Source organism: Heterocephalus glaber, unplaced genomic scaffold (genome assembly GCF_053883595.1).
Source record: "Heterocephalus glaber isolate CG9 unplaced genomic scaffold, H.glaber_assembly_v1.0 deba00001497, whole genome shotgun sequence".
In the NCBI taxonomy this organism is placed as follows: domain Eukaryota; kingdom Metazoa; phylum Chordata; class Mammalia; order Rodentia; family Bathyergidae; genus Heterocephalus; species Heterocephalus glaber.
In genome coordinates this window covers 50,795,652-50,812,951 of record NW_028258320.1, presented here as the reverse complement: position 1 = coordinate 50,812,951, position 17,300 = coordinate 50,795,652, and the positions used below count along the sequence as shown (strand labels likewise).

At 38.1% G+C, this 17,300-nt stretch overlaps 1 protein-coding gene across 1 annotated transcript; it reads left to right on the top strand.

The window, feature by feature from the left end:
• Positions 1-8,448: 8,448 nt before the first annotated feature.
• LOC101722134 (olfactory receptor 13A1) lies at positions 8,449-9,387 on the top strand. Its single transcript, XM_004838983.2, has one exon. It carries the CDS (start codon positions 8,449-8,451, stop codon positions 9,385-9,387), a length of 939 nt encoding a protein of 312 aa, XP_004839040.1.
• The last annotated feature ends 7,913 nt before the right edge of the window (positions 9,388-17,300 follow it).

Sequence of the window (17,300 nt, the reverse complement as noted above, 5' to 3'; positions counted from 1 at the left end):
GCAATGAATCTATAAAACAGACTGGGGAGAATTGATACCTCGACTATGAGTTTCCATATGAGTGAGTACAATATATCTCTCCACTTATTTAGGCCTTTTTAATTTCTTTCAGCATTATATTTTAGGTTTTGGTATGCAGTCTTTCACAATCTTTTATGAATGTATTCCTGGGTAACTTTTATTTTCATTCTATTGAAAATTGTACTTTTGAAATTTAATTTCAGATTGTAGCTACAATAAAGAAATTCTATTGATTCTAGCAGTGTGTTTCAGCTCACTTTCTTTTACTGGATAGAATTTTTAGTATAATGTTGAATAGAAGTAGTAGAGAAAAAAAATTGTCCTAATTTTTTATCTTAGGGAAAAGGCTCTTTCTAGTTTTTACCATTTTATGTGATGGTGGCTACCAATTTTTTATAGATGTCTTTAATGAGTTTGAGAATGATCCCTTATTTTCCCAGTTCAGGGAAATCCTCCCAAAACAAGGAAGGATACTGGGAATGTAGCTCAGTGGTATTGTACTTGCTTAATAAGGAAGAATGCTGAATGATAAGCAAAACAAAGGCATAATGAACAAACTTAAGAAATTTAGGGGCAAAGCCCATTAGAATCAATTCTATATTTGCTCTACAGAGTTTCAAAAGTAGCAAAGGAAGTGACCTGCTTAAAAGTATATTTAAGCAATATATTGAATTCCTTATATGTAAGAAAAGTAAGGCAACACATGAAAATTACAAAAATATTCTTAGATTTATGCATTTTCCTGTTTGCTTATCTGGCATTATGCATTACCAGTAGAATTAAAAATTCATATAGTCAGACCCCAGGGGAAAATACTTAAAACATTGTGAAACTGCCTGCTCAGCAACATTTGAATGGGAATGATGCCTCCTGGGAGGTGAATGCTGAGGCTGAGAGGGTCTGCAGGGAGGAGCAGCTCCTCCCCTGACAGTCTGAGACTCAGTTGCCCACCCTCTTCAATGCCTACACTGCAGGAAACTTTGGTCCTGAAGACAAGAGTCATATTTAATTGCCCCTGAGAGCTTTCTCTGTGAGTTTGCCTCCCCAGGCTCACTAGGACAAATGCCTGCTTCTGGTCTCAGAAAAGCACAGGTTTCCTTGAAGACCAATAGATTCTCTATCCAGAGATGGAGTGAACAGGACATGGGAAATGGATTTTATGTAGGAAAGGAGACTCCATAGTCAGCACAGCACTGACATTGACTGAAGCCACCTTCACAGGAGCCAGTTGAGGCCACGGTGGCAGCAAAGGTGAGTAAAGCCTGGTCCTCAATCCTCTGAGTCTTTAAGGCAGCAACCGAGGTCCTAAAATATGTGCTTCAATAAAAATGGTATTGGTCCCTCTGCTTGGACCTTACCATGAAATGATAGTGCCATATGATAGTCATAGTCTCAATGCATTGTTAATTTTATGAAAACTGATGGTTCAAAATTTAGGAAAGAGCAAAGTTTTGGTTTTATGCTCCATCATATAAGAAGCTGAATATTGAGCTATTTTATGACCAGAGGGTTTATTTACATCTGTTATTTTTACCTTATGTTCAAACCTGGCTTCCTCAGTTACCTTCCCTGCCAATAACACTACTTTTTAAATGAACAGTCCTGGAAAATGCTGATACCAATTCCTATGACTAGACAAGACTTAGGCTTTTTCCATTCAGCTGTAGTCTCCATAAGGACATTAAGAAATTTTTCCCAGTGTTAACTGAGGGTAGAAAATGACTTTTGCCACCCACTGAGGTGAAAAAATAAAAAGTTACTTCAGTGGTGGCCATGTGCAGTCTGTGGCAGATTCAGAGCTAGAGGACTGGGAGCCACCTATATCAAAGGTTCTTGTTATTTAACTTTATAGTTAGAAAGAAAGATATGAGAAAATAGAGTAAGTAAGTGCGATAAAAGGGCAGGGGCTATAGATGGTTTCTGCACAAATATGCTCAGCAGGGACCAAATTTCTGTGTTGGGCTCATGGGGTGCTGGAGGCATTTCAGTCTATGACCACAGTGAGGACCCCTAGGTAATCTTGGTAGTGACTGAAGCTCAGCTTCTGCAGGTTTTGGAGTCAGACTTCTAGAGAGTCTGATCTCCTTCAATGCCTGATGAGGCTATTGGGTGTCTACTCTAGACCCTTTGAAAACAATGCCTAGTCACTGAATTCTCCCATGTCTCTTGGATATAGTGGGTCACTCAATACTTAAAGATCTATTCCTGAATGTATAGCCTGAACGAGTTGGACAGAGTCTTCAGGTAGAAACAGCCATGCCTTTTCCTGGCCATGCATAAAGTTGCAGAGTTGGGAAAATCCTTTATTCATTTATTCTCTTTGGATAGTAGTCCCAGATCAGAAATGGAGGGATAAAAATATCTACGTAACCTCTTGTGCCAATAGGAAAAAGAGGCACCAAAGTGTTCTTTGTACAGGCTAATGTGCAGGAATCAGACTAATTTTTGATTTGTTAGTTTTTAGAAGGGTCACTCTACTCCTCTCCCTTATGTATGCAATAAGTCCTACAAAGAGTATGTGGATTTCAGCAGGTGGATCTCCCAGTGTACAGCAGCCTCCAGGTGGCTAATGCGGGCACAGGTGTGGCCATTGTCCATCAGTGTGCCTTTACCATTTTACCTCTTCCATCTACTATCTATCTTCCACAACAATCCTCCCAAAAACTGAGCTCTCCTGGACCTTCTTAGTCAAGGGATGGGGCAATTTGTCTCTGTAGCTGACATCCATTCATTTCACTTGGTTAACGTCTGTAAGGAAAAGTTACAACTTTTTTCTATTTAATTATAAAAAATCTCTTGGGAATGCTTAGAAATTATATGAAAGTTGTGTGTCTAACCAAGGTTTTACTCATCCACAAATTCTTGGCAATGATAATTTTCTCATTTTCTTTTTCCTACTATGTTCTTCAAGAAAAAGCTCTCCGTTTTTTCAGTCAGTTACTTAGTCTAAACATGGACTCAGAGAAACTCATTCAGTGAATTATAGTCTTCTGCTATCATTTAATTATTATTTTTTGGTTCTCAGTGGTTCAGTTTTTACCAGCAGGATCCCTTTTAGCTGCATGTTTCTTATGATCAGTTCCCCCCTTTTTAGTACAAAGGTACAAAAGGAAATTCTGGACCCATCTTTTATTTTTCTCTCTCCATTCTGAAACCAACTCTGGTTCCTTTTATTGGAGAGTGATATTTAAGGATCAAGATTTGGTTGTTCATTGCTGTTGGTGTTTTCTTCTTTCTGATTTTTGTAGGTGATATTGTGATATTGTGAGTGTAGGCACACACACACACACACACACACACACACATAGCTTCTATATTGATCTATTAAAAAGTGAGATCCCAAGGGAGTGATGGTAGTTTTATGAATGTATACATGTCAAAACATATCAAATTATACCTCAAGAAAGCTGTTTCAAAGACCTGACTCTATTCTAATGTCTCCAATAATAATGCAACCCTGTAGTCGTTATTCTGATCTCTCCTCTTGGGATTGGTACTCCTTTCTTAGCAGTGAGAGACCTGGCTCCCATCACCTCAAGATAGTTTTCATTTTTCTCAAACCTCAAAGAAACTAAATTATTTTCAGGAAAGAGCATCTAGATTGTTGCTAAAAGCAAGCTTAATACATGAAAGTGATCTTTCTTTACAGTCTTCAAGACAAGTTTCAAGGAGATGCTTGCACTGTTTATGAACATTTTCATGTGTTTTGACAAATGCTTAGGTAGCCCAGCTTTTTGAAGGTGCTGGTCATTTTAATGACCTGACAAGTTATCTCGTATATCTTCTTAGTCAATTATCATTCATGTCAGAGACAGTCACAGGTCTGAATTTTTTCTGTCACTGCTTAGTTTGACTGTGGAACTTCCTATAAACAGAATCATTCTTTTTTTGTGACCCATTTATTTTGGACACCTAATGGTTTGGTATTCATCAATACTGTTGCATATTTAGTTCAGGATTTTCTGTGGCTGTATTTTTGTGCTTTTGGTTATTATAAACAAAGCTGTTCTGAATATTCTGAATGAAGTCTTTTATTTTTGATTGACAGGTAAAATTGTAAGTATTAATGAAATATGAAGGCTCCTGTATATTAGTCCTTCATAAAACATATGAGATTATAGTTAGCTATAGTCATCCTACTGTGCTGTGGAATACTAGAACTTACCTCTATCTATATTTGGGTGCCCATTATCAGAAGTCCTGCTACCACCCCCTCTACACCCTTCCTAGTGTCTGTTAATCACTATTCTCCATTAAGATAATTTAAGTTTTCACATATGAGGGAGAACATATGATGTTTGCCTTTCTGTGTCTGGCTTATTTGACTTAACATAATGTCCTCTGGTTTCATCCATTTTGCTGGAAATGATAACATATCATTTTTTATGGCCAAACAATATTTTGTCTTGTATATATTCTATATTTTCTTTATCCGTTCATTGATGAATGCCTATGCTTATAATCTAGGCTGATTATTCAATGTCATTACATTGAATTTGCTCTTGTGAATGACTTGTGTAGCAATAAACTTGGGAGTGTAGATGTCTCTCTGATATGCTGGTTTTGTTTCCTTTGGATAACTACCAGGTAGTAGAATTGCTGGTTTGCATGGTTAGTTCCTTTTGTGTTGTTGTAGTTTAGTAAAGTAATTTTTAATGAAATTACCAATATATATGAAGAAAGTACCTAGAGATCAAGTTATCTATATGATTTGAAAGACTAGACATTGTTATAGCCTTCATAAAAGGCAATGTAGTTGTACAGGGCAGGACACTTATATGTGATTATTCACTTTTACCCAATAATTAACCATTAGGAAAAATATCCCACGTAAATGGTGATTAATCTGAAAATTTATGTACATGATAGTACTTTGCAATATTATTTACAGTAACTAAAGACTATGCACCAATGGGAAAATGTTTAAATAAATTATGATACATTACTTAAAGTTGTTTTCTCAAAGAATATTTAATGAGTTGGGAAAGTTCCCATGGTGTCTTTTTTTAATTAGTACATGTTTGCCATACATAATGATCACATTCATCATAGGAAATTTGTACTTGTACATTATATATCTTAATTCTTTTTTCCCATTCTTCTCCCCTCACTTTAATCCTTTTTCTCCCTCCCCATTGACTAAAGCTTTGTTTCCATTTTTTCTTCATTCACTTTCTAAAAATCCCTTTTCCCTTCCTTCTCTTCTTCCTTCCCTCTCCCTTCTTCTTCCCATTTGAACATACTCCTCCTACTTCCCAATATCTATCCTCCATTTTGCTCCTTATTTACCTTTTGAATTTCTCACACAAGAGAAACAATGCAATATTTGTATTTGTATATCTGATTTCACAGTTAGTTCTATTTAATACTTTAACAAGAAACCTCCATACTCTTTTCCATAATGGTTATCCTAATTTACACTGCCACCGATAGTTTGTGAGTTCTCTTTTCTCTGAATCTATACCAACATTTGTCATTTTTTATAATACCCATTCTACCTGAGGTGAGGTAATGTTTCATTGTGGTTTGATTTGCGTTTTGCTGATGTGGTTTGGGTGGAGTTAGTCTTCTAAAGGTACATATGTCACAGACCTTCAACTTAAAGTCTATTTTATCTAAGTAAAGTTTCTTTTACTTTCTTTTGGATTCCATTTGCATAGAGTATCTTTTCCCCTTTCTGTCCTTTTAATTTGTGTGTGTGTTCTCAAAGGTGAAATAAATCTTTTTAGACGGCATATTGCTGTGTGTTGTTTTTTAAAGATCCATTCTATCACTCAATGCCCTTTATTTTCAAAATTAATCCATTTACATCCAAGGTAACTATTGAAATTTAAGGACATACCACTGCCATTTTGTGAATTGTTCAAGTTGTTTCTATTGGCTAAGTTTCTTATTGTGACATGGGATTTTCAACAAGAGCCATTAATGTGAGATTTCTAAAATGTTGATGAGGAGGAGATATCTTCCTACTGTTGTGACTGCAAGGAAGCACAGTCAGACAAACACTGTCTGCATGGGGACATGGATAAAGTTAATATTCCAGTATCTCCAGTTTAGGGTAGGATGAAGCTTACAGGAATTATAGCACTCTTTAACTAATTCAGTGGTTTGTACTGAGTCATAAATAAATAGGTGGTGGCCCCTGCTGTGGAAAAACATTTAGAAAAAAAGGGGAACAGAAAGACAATTAGCTATTATAAAAATTATGATTTTCAAAAAACAGAGCTGCTCATTATGGAGCAAAGAGGAAAAGTGGTCAGTTTGACTGGGTTGGCCTTGGCTCAGAGATGGAAAAATCTACACTAAACAGGTCATGATTGTGCTAGAGCTTGAAGGATGAGGATCTTTTGGCATTGGACAATGAATAAAGAGTGGATAAAAAGGACATTTCCAGCGAGGTAGCAGTGAGAAGAAGTGGCACATTTAGGGATCAAAAATTAGGAGAATGTCAATATAGATGAATTTAGGGAAAAATTCTTCAAGAAAGGCCCCTGGGGCCCTTTCAGATGAGCTGTTCATGTCAATCAATAGTGTGTCTGACTAATTTGAGAATGCTTGAGAGTCACAGTCAGCTTGAAATAGGAAACGGAATGCTACTATCAAGTTTTTCTTTTATGGTTGTGTTAGCGGTTATAATGACTTGCAGGGCTGGGGCAAGGCTCCTCAAAGGACTGCACATGCTCTGAATCAGATTTAATGCAGGACACAGAAATTTAAAAGATTGGCCTAGAATGGCTTCCCACAGAGTGAAATGTAGAAGAGTGCAAAGAATTGCCCATGTACTAGCAATCCAAAGGATCCAGCTGAAGGTCTTGAGCCAAGGGCAATGTCCCAAATGAGTCCTCATGGAAGACTAAGGGGTTTGTGCCAGGACATCAAAAGATCGACACAAGAAGCTAAAGAGTCTGCACTGGCAGGCCAAAAGGCTGATGCTGGAAGCTGAAACATCTCTGCCAAAAGCCAAGGCAAAGACCAGAACTCTCAGAAGAGAACAGCAGCCATCCTTGGTGATGGTGAGGATCGGAGCCCCTTCTAGGAGAAGAGCCAAAGCTCCTCTGAGGAAAATCAACTGCAATGAAGCTCTTTAAAGGAAAAAGCAACTGAAATACTTCCCTCACATACTCCTTTTATACCATTCCAACCACAGTCCTTCTTAGCCTTCCACACTCAGAACCATGCTTACTCAATTCAGCTGGGTGTTTCCCACTCAAGTTGATGATTAATCAATTAACCACCACAATGGTGTTTATTCTACCCTCAGTGGAGAAAACATGGCAATGTCCTAGAAGAATAAGCTGACTATCTTTGAAATGACAACTTATGAAATGAAAAAACTGCTCAGGAAATGAAAAGGGAGCATTTGGTAAGTAATATTTGGAAAGATTTACCTCCAGGTTTCAATGAGCATTGGATGAGAGAGGTAAGAAGATGCAAAAGACCATCACTGGCTCATTGAACTGATATTTTCTAGGATTCTACTATGGCTAGAAGCTAAAAATAAGACAATGATCAAGAGAGGTGGATCCCTGCTCCAATGGAGCATGTGTCTCTCAACACATTGGTTGCTAAAAGAACTAAGTGGGTGATCTGCCCTGCACTGCCATTAAAATTACACAAAAAAATCAGATTTAGTGAATATCAGTGAGTTCCACTGTGAGAGTGTTGAGGTGGAAATGTCTATAGTCAAGGCACAAAAGCCACAGAAGCACTTGGGTTCAGAGGCCTGTGATTCAGAGGGTGGCCCTCTGGGGTGATTGGTACACATGACAAAGCTCATATTGAGGGAAGTGTCAACCATGGGAGTAGTGATATCACAGTGAGCAAGTATTAAAAAGACATGAAAAGGTCTGAGGTGGAAATCACATAAACTGAGGGGAGGAAAGACCTGAAGCAGAGTCATTACTCTAAATGGCAAAAAGGAGCAGAGACTGAGGAGCCAGGAACCTAGGCCTCAAGGGAACTTACAAGAAGCATATCAGAGTGTGTCCACCAGGGTGAAACGATGCCACAAGGAGCACCTGGTGTATAGATGAGGAGCACAGACATGTCTCCAGGGCACCTTTGCAGAATGAAGCAGTTACAGGTAACAGGGAAATAAAGACTAGGCAGAACTTGAGTGAGGGATACTGCACTTGGTTTACATGTGTGGAACAGTAAGAAAGGTATAAGTGTTCCTCACAACACAAATTACAGGATAAGTTTTGAGGGTGGAAAATGAAAAGTAAATGAAGGACTTGTGGTTTCCAGAAGGGTGCTGAGTAGAGTTTAAGGGACAATTGGCTCCCTTGAAAGAAATAAGTTCACTCCTTCCTTTTCTCACAAGAGAAAGTTTTAAGATGAATACCTATGAAAACTTGAGTCTAAAATGAATGACCTGTAATCTCTTCTCAGAGATCTGCAAACAGGAGTGGGAAGTGGGACTGCTCAATGGCGGGCTCCAACCAAACAGTGGTGACCGAGTTTGTGCTGGAGGGGTTCTCAGAGCACCCTGAGCTACAACTACTCCTGCTCGGATCCTTCCTGTTCCTCTACACTGTTGCATTCACAGGTAATGCTGTGATCATTGCTTTGGTCAGCTTCACCAATGGCCTTCATAGTCCCATGTACTTTTTTCTGTGCAACCTAGCCAGCATGGATATTATCTGCACCTCCTCTGTGCTGCCCAAGGTGCTGGTTGGCCTAGCATCAGCAGAAAACACCATCTCCTTTCAGGGATGCATGGCCCAGCTCTTCTTCCTTAGCTGGTCTGCATCCTCTGAGCTGCTGATGCTCACGGTCATGGCCTATGACCGCTACATGGCCATCTGCTTTCCTCTGCACTACAGCTCTAGGATGAGCCCTCACCTGTGTGGAGCCCTGGCCATGGGTGTGTGGGGCATCTGTGCCCTGAATGCTTCTGTCAACACTTGTCTGATGACACAGTTGTCATTCTGTGGCCCCAGGGTCATCACCCATTTTTTCTGTGAGATCCCCCCTCTTCTGCTGCTGTCTTGCAGCCCCACGCGAGTGAACAGCATCATGACACTCCTGGCTGATGCCTTCTATGGATGCCTTAACTTCCTGCTCACCCTGCTGTCCTATGGTTGCATCATCTCCAGCATCTTGCGCATGCGCTCAGCTGAAGGGAGGCGGAAGGCTTTCTCCACCTGCTCCTCTCACCTCCTTGTCGTCTTGATGTTCTACTCATCTGTGTTCTGTGCCTACATCAGCCCTGCCTCCAGTTACAGCCCAGAGAGAAGCAAACTGTCTGGAGTGCTGTACTCAGCCCTGAGCCCTGCCCTGAATCCCCTCATCTACACTTTGAGGAACCAGGAGGTGAAGCGTTCCCTGGGGAGACTCTTGCCCTTCTCCAGACATCAGGTGTAGCTGTGCAGGTTGTTGTGCCACCAGCTATCCTCCCATGCCTGACCTCCTGAGAGCAAACTTCTAGAGAAGGGGCCTGTCTATCACCAATGTAACAGAAGCATCCTTGGGAATGGATTCTGGCCACTTGTTAGATGCTCTGCTGTGTGTGAAGTTTTGTTTAGATCATACGGATCTTGTGCATTTAATAAATGTGTTATCCATAGAGCTAGAAGCACAAGTCCTGGTAGGTACTTTTCTTCCATTTAGGGAGAGACATAGCTGTCATCACTGTGACTCCCGTTAGTCTGGCTGTGCTTGACTCTCTTCATGCTTAGCTGCCACTGCACCCTGTCCTGGGTCAGAACCCCAGGTACAGAGCCCCTGGTAATATCAATGTCTTGCTGAAAAATGAGTTTGCCAGCTACTCCTCAGAGAGAGGAATAATATCTAGAATATATAAAGAATTCAAAAAATTATATCTCCCCAAATAAAAGACCCCATCCAAAAATAGGCACCAGAAATAATAGACATTTCTCAGAAAAAATATAAATGCCAACAAATACATGAAAAAAATTTTGTCATCTCTGGCCATTAGAGAAATGCAGATTAAAACAATGAGATTCCATCTTACTCCAGAAAGAATGCTATCATCAAGCAATCAAATAATAACTAATGCTGGCAAGGCTGAATGAAAAAGCAACCCTTCAACATTGTTGCTAGGAATTTAAGCTAATACAACCACTATGGAAATCAGTATGGAGCTTCCACAAGAAGCTAAAACTAGGAATGCCATTTGACCCAACTATTTTCTTCTTAGGTATATTTCTAAAAGAATTAAAGACTTCATATTACAGTGATGCTTGCATATCCATGTTTGTAGCACCACAAATTATAATAGCTAAATCTTAGAAGGAGCCTACATGTCCATAAACAGATGAATGAAATTATTTATATATGGTATTCACACATAAGGGAGAACTACTGTGCCACAAAGAATGACAAACTTGTATTAATAATGTAAACATGTACTAATAAAAACTAAAATAAACTAATTAAATTAAAAGTAGTGATGGGGGCACACTCACCAGCTGCCAGCATACCAGCAAAGGCTGAGCAGTCCCGGGCTGACTGGAGGCCTGCTCTGTCTGGCTCGCCATCCACACCTGTGACCAGGAGATGCCTATGGCCTCTTGGCTGGGCAGCTGCTACCTGGTTCCACACTACAGAGGCACAGGAGGACATAAAGGACATTGTACTGAGCTACAGAAGTGAACAACAGAGAGAGGGCCTCTCAGGCTCCCTGAAGAAAACTGAAGCCCACTGGAAAAGTGAAGAGAATCTCTGCAATAAAGGCACACCAGACCACCTTACTTGGTAAGTTGGAAGGATTATCATCTTCCATTGGAAGCTGGACTATCTTTAGGGGAAAGCCAGCTAGAACTTGCAATAAAGACTTGCAGAGTTCAACCCTGCAGGAGGACAGGGAGTTCAATTTGGGACTTGCAGCCAGAAATCTGCCTGAATCTCACAGGTCTGTGTCCACCTTGCTGTGAATCATTCATTAACTTATATCTGCATACTGCTGCCCATGTTGTCTATTATGACAGCAGAGACATGCCCTAAAGGAGGCCCTTCATTTTTACCTTTTATTTGTTATTTTCAAAATTACCACTTTTTTTGCTCTTAGTTTTAATCTTTTTTCTTCTTTCTACTCTTTTAAAAATTTTATTTTTCTCTTTTTCCTTTCTTTTCTCTTTTTTTCTCTCTCTCTCACTCCCTCGCTCCCTTACTGTCCCACATTGTTCTTCATCTCCCTTTTTGTTCCTGTTCCAGCCTTAATTCATATTTCTTCTTCATTTTTCTTTCTTCTCTTTCCTTCTCTCACCTGTATCCTTGGCCCTCACTGTTAACCTTCCTTCATTCTTCTACATACCTATCCCTCCTTCCCCAACTCTTTCTAACTCCCAATCCCGAAGGGTAAAGTTGATATATTGAAGAGTTTATTCACTATAAACATATGTTGGGTTGCTCCTTGATTTTGATTTAATTCACACAGTTAAAGATGATAAACTAATAACTACCACAAATTGTCATATTCTAAGAGGTACTTGATGCTATTGTGTTGCTAATTGTATCACTTGGGCTAAGGTGTTGTGATTGATCTACTCAGTTGTCCTTCCTAGTATAATGAAAATGAGATAGCCTCAGAGCCATTAAAGACTCAAAACCTAAAGACCAGCTATACCTGGAAGACATCGCTGAGAAACAATCATTCCATAAGGGTTCTAAATACATCAACAAAGATACTTACAATAGGCAACTTCAAAGTATCAACCCAAGGAATAAAATCAAGGACAGCACCAAAAACTAAAAGGAGAAGACATTTAAGTAAGGCACAAACTCAGACTTCCGCCCCACAAAAGGCAAATTCTGGGGGGAAAGGAGGTGAAAAGTCTGATAATCAACCACCTGGACACCCTAAACTGATAGCACAGGAAGTAACAAAACAGATGAATGAGGCTCTAGTAAAATTCAAAGCAGAAATAATCTCCCAGATAATTAAAGAGATGATGAGCAGAGTGAAAGACATAATTAGAGGCTCTAGAACAGAAACATACAAAAAAATAGATGAGCTCAGAAACAAGCTGGAAGCCATGAATGTCAGGCATAAGAAAGAAATGGAAGCCATGATCGCCCAACATAAGAAAGAAATGGAATCCATGAAATAGATTCAAACAGATATTTGGGAGATTAAAAACTCCACTGAAAGTATGCATAGCAGATTAAGAGAATTTGAAGACAGAATATCAGATGTAGAAGACACTATTGCTGTTAAGGACCATGAAAACAGAGATTTCTTAAAAATAGTAAGGGGCCACAAGAAATAAATCCAGCAACTGCTAGATGATGCAAAGAAGAATAACATAAGACTGATAGGAGTCCATGAAAAAAACAGGAGAAAGTATAATTGACACAAAAAAGCTGTTCACAGAAGTAATATTAAAAAACTTCCCAGACAGAGGTGGAGAACTGGACATACAGATAAGTGAGGTATATAAAACTCTAACTAGCCACGATCAAAAATAGTCTACACCTAGACATGTAACAGTCAAGTCCCAGAAACCCAACAGAAGAAAAAATTCTACAGGGAATTAGAGAAAAGAAACAAATCACCTATAAAGGAAAGCCCATCAGAATCATGGCAGACTTCTCAACACAAACCCTCAAATCAAGGAGAGCCTGGAGTGAAGTTTTTCAAGCCATAAAAGACAATAACTTTAAAGCTAAACTAAATCCTGCAAAATTATCTTTCAAAATCAATGGGGAAGTTAGATACTTCCATGATATAGAATACCTGTGAAATTTCATGAACATCAAACCAGCATGCCAAACAATTCTAAGCAATATCCTAGAAAAATACAAAGAAGGTCACAGCTCCATGAGGCCCAACAGAGGGAAACCACCAGGCAAGGCAAGAAACTAAAGGGAAAGGGGGAAAAATAAAAAATAAAAGAGCCAACAACAATAAAACATCATCACAAGGATGAGTCAATATTAGTTATAACCAACAATGTTAATGGCCTCAGTTCACCAATCAAAAGAAATAGACTGGTAGAATGGATTAAGAAGCAAAATCCAACTAGATGCTGTATACAAGAAACACACCTAACTCAAAAATAAATTCATAGACTGAAATTAAAAGGATAGAAAGCAGTTCTCCACACCACAGGAACCCAGGAAAAGGCAGGAGTAGCAATATTATTTGCAGACAAAGTAGATTTCAAACCAAAAGTAATTAAGAGAGACAAAGATCCTTGTGAAGAGAACAATCCAAGAGGAAAAGATGACAATCCTAAATATATATACATCAAATATGAATGCCCTCAACTATACAAAGCAAATATTAATGGACATGAAAAATCAAATAAGCACAATACAGTGCTTACCCCACTATCACAAATAGACAAATAATCTAGACAAAAAAATTAACAATGCAATTCTAGAACTGAACCACGCTATTGAAAAAATGGACTTAATAGATGTTCACAGAGTGTTCCACCCCACAAAATCAGAATACACATTCTTTTCAGCTATACATGGGTCATTCTCCAAAATAGACAACATGCTAACTCATAGGACATGTCTAAGTAAATGTAGAAGAATTGAAGTTACCCCCTGTATATTATCAGCCCATAGTGCTATAAAATTGGAGATCAATAACATAAAAAAACAGCAAAACTCCCACAAAAACATGGAAATTGAATAACACTTTCTTGAACAACCAATTGGTCACAGAGGAAATTAAAGAAGAAATTAGTCAGTTTCTGCAAGTAAATGATAAAGCCAGTGTAACATACAGGAATCTATAGGGCACAATGAAAGCAGTTTTACTTAGGAAATTCATAGCAATGCATGGCCATATTACGAAAACAGAGAGAACTCCAGTAAATAACCTAATGCAGAACCTCAAACTCCTAGAAAAAAAGGAGCATAACAAACCCCAAAGCTTTTACAAGAGAGGAAATTATAAAGAACAGAGCAGAAATCAATGCAATGGAGACTAAGAGAATGGTACAAAAAAGTCAATGAATCAAATAATTGGTTTTTTGAAAGAATAAATAAAATCAATAAACCCTTAGCCAACCTTATCCAAAAAGAGGAAAGGCTCTAATCCATGCAATTAAGAATGAAAAAGGGGAAGTCCCAACAGACCCAGCAGAAATCCAGAGAACCAGCAGTACCTACTTCGAGAAGCTGTATTCTACTAAAATGGAAAACACAGAAGAAATGGACAGATTCCTAGATACGTATGAATTGCCAAAGTTAAATGAAGAAATACAGAAATTCTAAACACCCCAATTACAATGAGTGAAATTGAAAATGTAATAAAAATCTACCAACAAAGAAAAGCCCAGATCCTGATGGCTTCACTGCTGAATTCTACAAGACATTTAAAGAACTATCACCATTACTCTTTAATCACATCAAGGAAATTGAAAGGGAAGCAAGGCTTCCAAATTCATTCCTGAAACATTACTTTGATTCCAAAACCAGGGAACGACCTAACCCAAAAGAGAACTACAGACCAAACTACAGACCAACCCAAAAAGAGAACTACAGACCAACTAAAGAACATAGATGCAAAAGTCCTCAGGATACTGGCAAACAGAATACAGAGGGTCAACATCAGACACCCTAACCAAGTCAGATTTATCCCAGGGATGCAAGGATGGTTCAACATTCATAAATCAATAAATGTAATACACTATATGAATAGAGTCAAGGACAATCATCTCAATAGATGCAAAAAAAGAATTGGACAAAATCCAACACCCATTCATGATAAAAACCTTACAGAAATTTGGAATAGAAGGTCTTTATCTCAACCTCATTGAGGCTATCTATGAAAAACTAACAGCCAAAATCATACTAAATGGTCAAAAACTGAAAACTTTCACACTAAAATCAGGAACAAGATGAGGATGCCCAGTATCACCACTTCTGTTCATTATAGTTCTGGAAACATTAGCCACAGCAATTAGAAGAGAGAAATAAATAAAAGGAATAAAGATAGGAAAAGAAGAAGTTAAACTGTCATTATTTGCTGATGATATGATACTTTACATAGAAGACCCAAAAAACTCTACCAAAAGACTTCTAGACTTAATTGACAGAGTCAGTAGAGTAGCTGCATATAAGGTCAACACCCAAAAATCAATAGCCTTCTTATACACAAACAGACTCACTGAGAGAGAAATTAGGGAAACAATTCCTTTTACAATAGCATTCAAAAAATGAAATATCTAGGAATCAATTGAACAAAGAAAGCAAAAGACCTCTACACTGAAAACTACAGCACTCTGAAAAAGGAGATCAAGGAGGATATAAGAAAGTGGAAAGACATTTCTTGTTCCTGGTTAGGAAAAACCAATATAGTGAAAATGACCATACTTCCAAAACTACTACATAGATTTAATGCAATGCCAATTGAAATTCCAACAATACACTTCACAGAACTAGAGAAAAAATCCAAAGATGCATTTGTAACAAGAAGATAACTAGAATAGCAAAAGCAATTATAGGCAACAGAGACATGGTTGGCGGCATCACAATCCCCAACTTGAAACTATACTGCAAAGCTACTGTGATAAAAACAGCATGGTACTGGCAAAGAAACAGACCGAAGGATCAGTGGAATAGATTAGAAGATGCAGAAAAAACTCCCGACATATTCAGCCACCTCATCTTTGACAACGTAACCTACCACTCTCATTGGAGGAAAGATAGCCTATTTAATAAATGGTGTTGGAAAAGCTGGATTTCAACCTGCCAAAGATTAAAACTTGACCCATACCTATCACCAGGCACTAAACTAAGATCAAAGTGGACTAAAGATCTAAATATTAAGACAGAAACACTAAACTTGCTGGAAGATAGGTAGAACTCTTGAAGACATTGGAATATGAAAAGACTTTTTGAACAAAACCCCAGTAGCAGGGAAACCAGCACAAAGATCTCATCTTATTAAAAAGCTTCTGTACTGCAAGAGAAACCACCAACAGAGCTAACAGACAATCTGCAATGTGAGATAGAATTTTTAGCAGCTGCACCTTAGACAAAGGACTACTATCTAGAATATACAAAGAATTGAAAAATATCAGACCCCCCAAATTGAAAGACCCAATTCAAAAAATGGTCATATGAAATGAACAGTCATTTCTCAGACAAAGAAATAAAAGCAGAAGCAAACATATGTAAAAATGTTTGACATCACTGGTCATTCAAGAGATGCAGATGAAAACAACACTGAGATTCCACTTCACCCCAGAAAGAATGGCTGCTATCAAGAAATCTACCAATAACAAATGCTGGCAGGGGTATGGGGAGAAAGGAACCCTTCTGGATTGTTGGTGGGAGTGCAGACTGTTGCAACCACTTTTAAAGTCAGTATGGAGATACCTCAAAGAACTAGGGATAGAGGTCTCATTTGACCCAGATGTTCCCCTGCCAGGTATCTTCCCAAAAGCATTAAAAGAATCATACCACAGCAATATATGTGTACCCATGTTTATAGAGGCACAGTTTGTAATAACTAAAGCTTGGAAACAGCCCAAGTGCCCATCAACTGGAAACTGAATAAAAAGATGTGTTGTTGTTTTTTTACAAAATGGAGTGCTACTCAGCCATAAAGAATGAGAAAATAGAGAATTTTATAGCTAAATAGATGCATATTGAGGCCATACTCTTAAGTGAAATAAACAGGACAAGTGTAAATACCAAATAGTTTCTCCAGTATGAGAAATTGAAAGTGTAAATAAGGGTTAAAATGATTAAAATGAATCATTGATTTATTTGAAATAGGAAGAAAAGGTCCAAAGGGTTAGGGGTGTTTGAAGGGGTAGGGGAAAGGAAAGAAAGGAATGGAAAAATCATGAGAAAAGAAAAAAATGGAAAGGAAATCTATGTAAATAGGGAAGATTGGAGGGGGTGAAGGGCTCACAGGTAATGGGAAAAAAATAAGAACAAAGCTACATCATGTACAGGTACAAGGACCCAATGATAAATGTAAATGTATTGTATACCTAAAATATACTAATAAAAGAATTTAAGGAAAAAAACATAAAAATAATAATGGTAGGATAATGTGTTTGAATCAAGAGGGCTTATTTTGAGGAGAATTTGTGGCAATATCCTTTTGCTATAATAAATTTTTTATTTAAATGCATGCTATATATTTTGATCTTCTTTGCACTTTAGGTCTTTTGTATTTTGCATATATTTTTGGATTTTTTTTCTCATTCTGTGAAGAATTTCATTGGTATATTTATGGAGATTGTCCTGAATCACTTTTGGTACTATAGCCATTATAATATTAGTTCTCCCACCACATGAGCATGGAAAGTCTTTCTATCTTCTAGTGCTTTCTTCAATTT

What these genes read in the sequence shown, in the direction of transcription:
- LOC101722134 (XM_004838983.2), top strand. Translation starts at nt 8,449, where the DNA reads ATGGCGGGCTCCAACCAAACAGTGGTGACCGAGTTTGTGCTGGAGGGG.